We start from the raw sequence: 10,886 nt of genomic DNA, 5'->3' as shown, positions 1-10,886 counted from the left end.
CACCAACCCCAGCGCGCTTCGGTGAAGCTCTGCGCCGACCGAGTTCGTAAGGTTCCTCGGCCTCGTCTTCCCAATCACCCACCCCAACCCGAGGCCGACTCTGAGGGTCGGCAGTTCCCTTGGGGCAGCGAGTGCAGGGAGCCCACGAGAGCCCTCCACCTCCCTGGATTCTACGTCTACAGGTGATTGAACCGGGCGGGAATCGAGATCCGCATTAGCCAAAGAGAGGCGGAGGGCTCTCCGCCGAACAGCCGATCAGAGCGCGCAGGGCGCGGGCACGCCGGCTTCGATCCGGGTTCCTGGGGGCGGTTCGAGGGAGGAGGCGGGGCTTGCGCGGCCGCGTGGGCGCAAGTCGCGCGGGAGGGAGGGAGCCTGAGGGAGGGGGCGGGGCCGCGCCTCCCGCGCCGCGCTGGGCCCTCTCGGCCAATGAGCGGCGTCCACATGCCGCGGCGGCGGCGAGAGGGGAGGCAGCGGCGGATAAATGCTATTAGAGCAGCCGCCGCGGAGCCGTCCCCGACGCCACCTCCTTCCCCTCCGCTCCGGTTTCCTCCACTGCTGCCGGGGGTGCAGAGCTGAGGGGACAGGGCGAGCGCGCCGCGCATCACCCCGCCGGCTCTCCTCCGTTGCTCCGTTCCGCTCTCAGGGGTCGGCCGAGCGCCCCCTCTACCGGCCCGGGCGGGGCCGAGAATCACCTCAGGAGCACGGGGAGGGGGCCTAGGGGCCGCGGCCTGCACTCCCGGCGGGCGGTTGAGGGTGAAGGAGGCCCTCCCTTCTGACGAGGGGAGGGAGGGTCGGGAGGCCCCCCCCCACCGTCCAGCTGTGCCCGAGGCGGGCGCCGGCGAGGGCCGGGCTGCGAGAGGGGCGGTTGCTGGGGGAGGGGGTGCGGGGTGATTTAGCGCCCGGCGAGGCGGAAGCGGCCGGAGTAGGAGAAGGAGGGGGGAGAGACCAGTCCGCGCCTGGACGCCCGGGGTGGCACGAGCCGGCGGCCCGAGTGCGAGGCGGAGGCGAGGAGGCCGCGGGGACTGGAGGCGAGGCCGGCCGGGCCCCCGCAGCCATGGAGAACGCGCACACAAAGACGGTAGAGGAAGTGCTGGGTCACTTCGGCGTCAACGAGAGCACAGGGCTGAGCCTGGAGCAGGTCAAGAAGCTCAAGGAGAGATGGGGCTCCAACGGTAGGTGCCCGGCGCCGGGGCTGCAGCGGCGCCGCGCGGCTAGGCGCGGGCCCGAGAGCCAGGAAAGATGGCTGACTGAGCTCCACCTCGTGGGTTTCGGCTCCGCGCCTGACTAGGGCTGCAGGCGGCGGGTTGAGCCCGTGCGCCGGCCCCGCGGGAGAGGGGTTGCAGGCTGGGGGCTCCGGCGTCGGGTCTGCGCCTCCTCTCGACTTCCTCGCGGCTCCAGCTCTTGACCTTCCCCGCACGCAGTTAGCTCCGCGGCTTCTCACCAGCAGCAGCCGGCCCCGGCGGAGGGAGGGATGAGCCTCTTGCATCTGGGTTGAGCCCTGCGAGACATTTTCTCGTCCCTACCCGGTTTATGAGGCGTTGTAGTTGAGAATGCCTCTGACCGTTCTTGTACTACCCAAAGTTACACATCTGGCAGAAGTGATGACAGGGCTGAAATGACTCCTTGTTTCAGGAGACTTACTTAGGTGGTGATGAGATTTCACGTTTTGGAGTAGATCAATACAACAAATACTGCATATTTTCTTGAGGTACCATTTTGGTATGGTTTCTGTTAAATATGGTTGAATGTTCATATATCTAGGTGCGTCTTTCAAAGGCAGTGATAATTTAGTAATTTTTGTAAAGGCAGAGCGCTAAAATGTTTTTTTTCCCCCCCTCTTGACACGTTGCCTGGTGAATTTCTACATTCTGCAGAGTTACCGGCTGAAGAAGGTGAGTAATCTTAGCACGTTTCTTCCCCCACTTTGTGTGCTGATCTTAAGATGACATTTACAACAGATATGTTTCTTTCTAACAGGAAAAACCTTGCTGGAACTTGTGATTGAGCAGTTCGAAGACTTACTAGTTAGAATTTTATTGTTGGCAGCATGTATATCTTTTGTAAGTATAAAGAAATTTACTTTCCAAAAGTTGAGACTATACCATAGATGAAAAACCAGGAAACAAATGTCTATTGAGTGAGAACATTATATTTGGAGATTTAAGCTGTTTCTTCATGTTTTGTGTGGGGTTTTTGGGTTTTTTTTTTTTTGATTCCCTAGGTATTTTAAATTTATAAGTACAACATTTGAAGCCATTCGCGTACAGAAAATAAATGGATGTCTGACATTGGCAGTGCAGTTAGAGATTGTTCCCAAATGCGGCAGGCAGGGTCTTATAAATTCTTGTGGTTTATCAGCTTTTAATATCAAAAAGTTCTTTATTGGAAGGCCTTTTCTGTTTTGGGTTCTTCCGTTGTGTAAGATCATACTAAGATGATGTTGGGCTCTTTGTAGTCTGTAAATAGAACTTACAAAAGGAATATTCCAGTTGCTCTCCCTTCCTGGTAATGGCAAGGTGACAGTTGTTTCTGACAGTGACAAGAATGATGACGGCAGTGATGGCACCACTGTTGACCAAATTTGGTCACTGACCTTTAGGGTGGTAAATTTATCTAAATTGGACCCCTGTCTTGAGTGGCTCCTAGGTTGAGAGAACAAGGTTTAGTACAATTGGTTCTAGATCTTAAAAGAAAAAAAAAAAACAAAAAACTTTTTTCATGTTCTCTATGTGCTTACCAGCTTGAGTCCTGTATGGTTGCTAAGAAACTGGTGAAATGCAAAGAACAGCAGAAGAAAGGTGATGGGGGTTGGAAAGGATAATTCTAGGTTATTATTAACATTTTTTTCGTGTTAAATATTGATTTTTTTATTGCATTTTTTTCTTGGGCATTGGACTTAGAAGTTTTCCTAAAAATGGTCATGAATAGGACACAGATGTTCCTAATCATAACAGCATGAGATGCCTTTTGTTCTTAAAGTACAGTATTCTATTCTTATAAAAACCAAGATGGGAAGTGAAATTCACTCAGTGCAATAACTTGTTTCAGGCTTTGCAAACTTGACACAGCTTCAAGGTTTCATTTTTGTGTGTTTGTAAGCATGCAAGCCTCAGGGATCTACCTCTGTCTTTATTGACAACCTTACCCTAGAGGGCTATTTTGAGAACTAAATACACGAAGCAGTGGGCATTTCTTTACTTTCGGTGAAGGGAAAAACTTGGCAAGAGGTGAACTTTTTTGGAGTTTCTGTACGCAGATTCTGCCACGAGACTTTAATATGTCATGCCATGTTAGCCAAGTGATGTGTAGCCGTTAATAATTAATTCCTCACGAATGTTTTCTACGGTTTTCATTGAATAAAATTAAGAGAGTATCATAGCAAATAATTAAGCATCCTGAATTAGTCACTCCATACCTTATACGTGTCTGTTTTTCTTGGTTGGTTAAAATAAATTCCTCTTCAGTAAGTGGCTGCTGCTTTACCAATTCAGATAAAGGAACAGAGCTGTTTGATTAATTAGTTTCAATACATTGTCGTGGAACAAAACAAATAATGTGTTTGAGGTAGTATAATGTTTATGTTTAAGCTGGCTACATAATTTTAAAATAGTCTCAAGCTTGGTAGTTTTAATACTGGGCTTCAGTAAGGTCATCAGGGATCTCTTAGAAGTTAATCAGCTGCTATATACAAGAAGAGATAAAATAAATTTTTATTGCGTTATTTTGTGTGTGTAATTTAAGGCAGTGTTGTAACATCGGTGGCATTATTTCCAGTAGACGAGCTATTGACTATTTGGGTTGTATAGGATCTCTTGAGTGGCCAGTTTGAGTGACTTTATATTAATATTTTGAAATAATGATGTGAGTTTTACTTTGAAGTAAGGAGCTTAAATCTTCGGGCATTTTCAAATGTTTTTTTAAAATTATTATTATTTTATTTTTTGGCTGTGCTGCACAGCTTGCAGTATCTGTAGTTCCCCGATCAGGGAATGAACCCGGCCGCAGCAGTGAAAGCCCCGAATCCTAACCACTGGAGTGCCAGGGAATTCCCTCAAATGGGTTTTTAAATAAAAGCTTTAATTTTGTTGTAAGGTAGGATGTTGGCTTTTTATAGCTTTTTAGAGCTATATTTTGGAGTTGAAATTTGAGTTACCTTTTTGGTAACTACATGGAGTTATTGCTTAGGAAATGAACTATGTTACATTTTTATTTTATGGGTTGCTAAACAGAAAAGTTTAAACATTTATTGTTTAGGAAGTACTGTAACTTAATTTGCTTTGATTTGTTTGATCAAGAAATTGCAGATATAAAACTTGTTGATTTTCTTCATGTGGGATTAGCACTACTGCTACATTATGCTTGACCCTTTTCATTCCACATTTCTTTACCTTTGAAAAGAGCACTGAGTTTTCTGTGGTAGTCAGTTCATTCCTATTCGTTTAAAAGGAAAAATGGTAAAATATACGTGCTCTTTTGGAGAAGCAGATAGGCAGTTTTTATAATCTATATATGATACATCATCAGGTTCTGCTCAAGTTAAGAAATACTAGGCTTTAGTAATATATTTCAAATATCTAAGTAGTAAACTGTTAACCATAGTTAATATTTTGCGTTGGCAGAAAGTAGAAACAGCATTAATGTTTTATACTTGTGACCTGTAGGGATAAAGTTTAATAAACTTGTCACTTGGGTTGGAAGAAGTGAGCTATATATCTCCCATTGTATGTGAAGTAACATTAGAAATTCCTTAACTTGACATTCAGTACCTTCCTATCCTTTTCACTTTTTCTTTCCATTCCCCTTGTTCACCAACTTTGCCCTTCATATAACACATCATATGGTTGCTTGATTAGAATGCTTGTTCTTTTCTCTCTTCCCTGCTTTGTTAGGAATTGAGCACCTTAGGTACATGGCACAAACACTGGTGATACAGCATGGAACGAAATACACGGTCTCTTACCTGGAGCTGACGTTCTAGTGGAGACAGATAAAAGTAAAATATATAATAAACTGTTGGATTGGAGATAGTGCTGTGGAAAAAAATAACATGGTTGGTGGTGGCGGAATAGGGGAGCCTGTGGAAGGAGTGCAGTTTTCAAATAGGGCAGTCAGGAGAGGTGTCTAAGGTGACAGTTAACCTGAAGGAAGTGAGCGTGAGGACCATATTTGTCTCATCTGTCAGAATCATAAAGTCCTCTCTGGTAACACAATTTGCATAAGCTTCTCTACCCTTCACCCCCATTTCCCTATCTCAGTTACTTAGATTGACCCTAAAATGCTAATAAAACTTTCTTAGACCAGGGCATTTCTCAACTTTGATTTACATTTGAATAGTTTGTCTTTTCTTCCTACTGGAACCTTTGAAGGGATTCTTAATTCCTTTTAGAACCTAGGTTAGTGCTTCTTCTCTTTAATTAATTAATTAATTTGTTTTTTATTTATTTATTTTTGGCTGTGTTGGGTCTTCGTTGCTGCGCGCGTGGGTTTTCTCTAGTTGCAGCGAGCGGGGGCTACTCTTCATTGTGGTGCGCAGGCTTCCCATTACGGCGGCTTCTCTTGTTGCGGAGCACGGGCTCTAGGCGTGTGGGCTTCAATAGTTGCAGCACGCAGACTCAGCAGTTGTGGCTCGTGGGCTCTAGAGCGCAGGCTCAGTAGCTGTGGCTCACGGGCTTAGTTGCTCCACGGCATGTGGGATCTTCCCGGACCAGGGCTCGAACCTGTGTCCCCTGCATTGGTAGGCGGATTCTTAAGCACTGCGCCACTAGAGAAGTGTCCCAGGTTAGTGCTTTTGAGTTAACAAATATTTGGATGAGTTTGTGTTGGTAGTATTTTCAAAATACATGAAATTTGTTTACTTTGGTTTTCTCAGTAAGATATATTCAAGAAGTATTTGATAATGTAGTGATTTTAAATTTTTCCTGTGTTTTCTTTTAATTATTTTGAAGGACAAAATGGGCAGTTTACTGATTGGTTTAAGTAATTTATTTAGAGCCTGTCTTTAAAATATGGTTTGAAAGGTGAATGTGTATGGGGTTTTTTGTTTTCTTTTAAATAAGATTGTATTTTCAAATCTGAAAATATTGAAGAGTGTTTTCACATAAGCTTTATGTCTGGTTCACAAGAGAATCTATAGTCTAATTCATACTATTCTTTTTATAATGGCTGAAAGAATTTTTGTTTCTCACTTCAGAAAATTGCTATAACACTTATTGGTGATACTTTCTTATTTGTTTCCTCTTTTTAAATTTCTTGATGTAAATTTTTTCCTTCATTGAACAAATGTTTGACTGCCCTAAGGCATTGTAAATTTCTAAGGATACAAGGAGGAATGCAGACCTGATACATGTTTTAAGACCCTCAGTCTTAAGAATGTGCTTATGATCTCTCATTTTCTTCTTAAGTTCTTGTTAAGAGCTCTGCACATTATCCTAACGTGTAGATAACTGAGTCATGGTACCATGACTGTCTCCTAGTTTATACCAGAACATCCCTTTTTACCTTGGATTAAAATTTGCTTAATTCATTAAACCCTGCTCTCTGGCATCTTTCGGCTGTACTCTCAGAAGTTATGGTGATATACAGAGATCAGTCTTCCGTATAACAATTAGAAGATACCCTACCCTGTCTAAAGTAACCTAGCAAGGGAATTCCCAGTGGTTAGGACTCTGTGCTTTCACTGCCAGGACCCAGGTTCGATCCCTGGTCAGGGAATTAAATAAATAAAGTAAAATAAATAAAGTAACCTAGCAAGTGTTTACTTTGAATAGGATTGACAAGTTTGAAACTTTTGAACTTGCCGTAGCTGGATACTGTAAGCCCCAGAAGTACTATTACTGTATTAATAGTGCAAAGCAAAGAAAGAAGAAACACTATGCCTAAAATTATACTGCAGTAGCTTTTCCTTCCACTTCCCTTTGATATTGTTAATGAGGTTGGTTACCTTTTTGCTCTCTTAATGTTTAAGTTCATAGACTGCCAGGTAGGGACTTGTACCTTAGACGTTGTATGAGATTTTGTTTTGTTTATTCATGCATTTATTCAGTAAATATATAGTGAGCATCAACTATGTACCAGAGACTCTTCTAGACCCTTGGGGATAGAATAATCAACAAAAGGAAATACAAACAGATAATCCTTTATATTCAACCTGTTCTCAAAGATTTTTTAGAAACATTCTCTCTGCCCCCTGTATATTTTGTATAACTTCTGGTAACCATAATTATGAACTGACTGTACTATAATGCTAATAAGACATAGTAATTTGTCACTCATCCAGTTTCCCTCTTCACTACCCTCTTCCCCATCTCATGGGATCTTCCATCGGTCAGCAGCATCTTCCCATTTACACAAGAGAGGTTTTCTTTTCAATAGAACAAAACCATGAAGGACTGCACCATGTGGTTTGAACATGATTGACTGGATTGATTCTTAGCAGTAAATGAAATACAGTTCATCTTTATTTTGAGCTGTAGCACTTAATTCTTTGGGTTATTTGTGGGTTTCAAAATATTTTTTTAAATATTAGAAAATTGGTAGTTGTCAGTGTTAAATAGGTTCAGCGCTGCCCTTCCACACTAGAGATTTGCCCACTAGTTTCTCATCAGGCAGTAATTATACATTGTACAGAACCCTCAAATAACTATGAATGCCTGTGTTTCTTACACATAAACATTTAAAGTCACATAGTGGAAGAAAAGGCTACTTCATAATACAGATGAGGGTTATTGCATTATGGATAAATACCACTTGTGCAAAGGAACCACACATTTCTTGAAAAGTAGAGGTTTGCTTTGATAGTCCTGTCACTGCTTGCTTTCTTTAGTCTTTTCCTTTGTTCCAGCTTATGTGGGATATTGCTTTAAGTTTGTTCCTCCGGCCTAGCTGCCAAGAGGGAAATTCATACCCGATTTAACAAGGTGTGAAGCTTATCTTACAGTTGCTAATGCCTCACTGACCTTTTCTAAAGGTCCTAGTTACTCTTCAAGTTGAGCAATTTTTCTCCCCCAAGAGCTAATTAAGTTTCTTATTTCTGATAGCTCTCCTTGGCAAATGTTTGAAAGGCTAGCATCAAAGCAGCTGTGATCTTGCATCTATCAAAATTTATAACTTCCTAGAGAAGTTTTCATCCTGCCATTAGGCCTGGCCTTAACACCAGGAATGCCCAGCTGAAAGCTTGCAGGAACAATTTATACTCATTCTGGTGTTCTGCTTGCCCTGGTTCATTAGCTGTCAGTGGTGATTGGCATCTTTCAGGACCTGGCCTTGGGTCTCCTGTTTTTTTTCCTGCTCAAATTGATATGGTATTTCTTTTGTTGGTGTTATAGTGGTGAGCAAAGCTGCCTAACAAATTGATATTTGCTGTTAATTCATCGTTACCCTCATTTACTTGCAAAATTCATGTTGGGTCTTACCTTAATCATCTTTCTGTTTGTTTGCTGTTTGTGTCAAAGCTCACTTTATAGTATTCCACTAGGTACAAATGTAGTTGTCAGATGGCTTCATTATTGCCATACATCATATCTGACAATATTAAAAAGTATCAGGGGGCTTCCCTGGTGGCGCAGTGGTAGAAAGTCCGCCTGCCGATGCAGGGCACACGGGTTCGTGCCCCGGTCCGGGAGGATCCCACATGCCGCGGAGCGGCTGGGCCCGTGAGTCATGGCCGCTGAGCCTGCGCGTCCGGAGCCTGTGCTCCGCAATGGGAGAGGCCGCGGCAGTGAGAGGCCCGCGTACCGCAAAAAAAAACAAAAACAAAACAACAACAACAAAAAAAGTATCAGAAACTGCTTTCATTGTTTACTGAATAGATCTTTTAAAGAAAAGATTTCATTGTGGAATATACAAACATTTTAAGCAGTGTTAAAAGGCAAAGGCAAATCTTACCTCCCAGATTGTATCATAAGATACCTTTAACATCCTTTTTGGATTGGCAGTTTTCCACAAAAATTGGTTGTTAAATTTTTAACCATTTAGATGCCTCTTTTACTACGTTGTTTATTTTAAGATTCATTGTGTTGGATTCTCTCTTCTTAGGGTTGCTCAGTTGGAAAGTATAGTGTGGCTTGTGTGAGCTAGAAGTTAATTCTCTGCTCATTTTTCTTGGGACAGTGTTCTGTGCCCAGGTATAACATTTTTGGATTTATGTCATCTCTGAAGAGCTGTGTTCCTATACTAGATATCATATGGAGGATAACCTTCAGAATACATTCCTGATCGCAGAACAACCTTGCAGTAATGACCTTCAGCAACACCACTGAAAATACGTGGGACATTAGCAGTTTATATACTCTAATTTTGAGTCAATGATTAAGTTGTTTTTACTATGAATTTGTGCCACATAGGTATTGTTTGATGTGAATATTAACCAAATTAACAAAGTTTCATGATTGCCTTTTGCTTTAACAAAATCAGGAATTTGTTTTATTTATTTTGAAAAATATACACAGAAAATGAATGGAATTTAGTTCCCCAAAAGTATTTGTTTTGGATTTTAAACCAGTTATTACATGAAAAAATAAATTAGTTCTTAAGGGTATTATTAAGAAGTTTATAGTTTTGAGTCTTAAGAATTATTGGGAACAAGATATAAGCTTGTTGTGTATGTCATTACATTTTGCTCCCTTTTGTTTCTAAGGATGGTAAGAAAAGAGATTTTGTGTATCATAATAATTCCTTTAATGCCAGCCACTGTTGTTGTAAGAACATATTACAGTTCTAACGCGTGCCATTTCTCTTTTAGGTTTTGGCTTGGTTTGAAGAAGGTGAAGAAACAATTACAGCTTTTGTAGAACCCTTTGTGATTTTACTTATATTAGTAGCCAATGCAATTGTGGGTGTATGGCAGGTAAGCAAAAATTCCTGCAGTGCAAAATTTTGGTAATTTACGTAAGTGATTTAAACTGTTAAAACAATCTGTGGAACTACATGTGTCTTTTATCTATTAATTTATTTAATGGCAAAATTTTAGACCTCATGCATATATACTTTGCTGTTAAAATTGCTCATCCTTCATGGTAGCATGGAATTAAGAACAGTGGATAAAGAAGCTACTTAAGGAAAACCAGAAAATTTGACAACCAGTATTCTCTTTATATTTTCTAGCTGCTTCCTATGAAAAACTTTTATTCTCCTTGGGTGTGTGTGTGTGTGTGTGTGTGTGTGTGTGTATGTGTGTATTTAGCTATAAAAATTGTTTAAATCCTAAATAATTTTACCTTCAGAGCATATTCCTGGCTATTTTCCCTTAACTGCCCAGTACCCAGGCCTTTCTTACTCACAGAATGGAAGCTAATTTTACTACAGAAACATAACGGGATCACACATCTGCCCCATATTTGCATGATTGGTCGTCTGCAGATAGCTAGTTTGAGAATTTAACTTTTTTAAGACTATGGATCTGTTAGGTTTTTGTTTTTGATATATTTTAACAAACCCAGACTAATATTTCACATTCATCTTTTTATTTGTGGCTGTGTTGGGTCTTCTTTGCTGTGTGCAGGCTTTCTCTCTTTAAGCTAAGACATATCTAAAAGTTGCGGTGAGCGGGGGCTACTCTTCATTGCAGTGCGGTGGCTTCTCTTGTTGCGGAGCGCAGGCTTCCGTAGTTGTGGCTCGGGGGCTATAGAGTGCAGGCTCAGTAGTTGTGGCGCACTGGCTTAGTTACTCCGTGGCATGTGGGATCTTCCCAGGGATCGAATCCGTGTCCCCTGCATTGGCAGGCAGATTCTTAATCACTGTGCCACCAGGGAAGTTCCTCTCATTCATCTTTTAAGTATTGATCTTTTAGATGTTTGATAGATATAGTCACCTCTTTCAGGACTAAAATAGAGTGTATCTGTCATTCTTAAAGTGGAAGCATCTTATAAACATATTTAATCCTATTGGAA

General features: G+C 41.9%; 1 protein-coding gene across 4 annotated transcripts in view; it reads left to right on the top strand.

Annotated features, from left to right (window-relative positions):
• Positions 1-970: 970 nt before the first annotated feature.
• Positions 971-10,886, top strand: part of ATP2A2 (ATPase sarcoplasmic/endoplasmic reticulum Ca2+ transporting 2) — a 61,409-nt gene continuing 51,493 nt past the window's right edge. For 2 of the 4 annotated variants that reach the window (XM_065889701.1, XM_065889698.1), the window contains exons 1-4: positions 1,048-1,172; positions 1,875-1,892; positions 1,978-2,060; positions 9,740-9,844. In XM_065889701.1, the coding sequence (XP_065745773.1) occupies positions 1,055-1,172; positions 1,875-1,892; positions 1,978-2,060; positions 9,740-9,844 (324 nt within the window). In that variant the 5' untranslated portion in view covers positions 1,048-1,054. Of the gene's footprint in view, positions 1,173-1,874; positions 1,893-1,977; positions 2,061-9,739; positions 9,845-10,886 lie in introns of all 4 variants that reach the window. The other 2 variants (XM_065889699.1, XM_065889700.1) reach the window with 2 other exon arrangements.

The sequence above is a fragment of the Phocoena phocoena genome, chromosome 13 (assembly GCF_963924675.1).
Source record: "Phocoena phocoena chromosome 13, mPhoPho1.1, whole genome shotgun sequence".
Lineage (NCBI taxonomy): Eukaryota > Metazoa > Chordata > Mammalia > Artiodactyla > Phocoenidae > Phocoena > Phocoena phocoena.
This window is presented reverse-complemented; position numbering and strand designations above follow the sequence as displayed.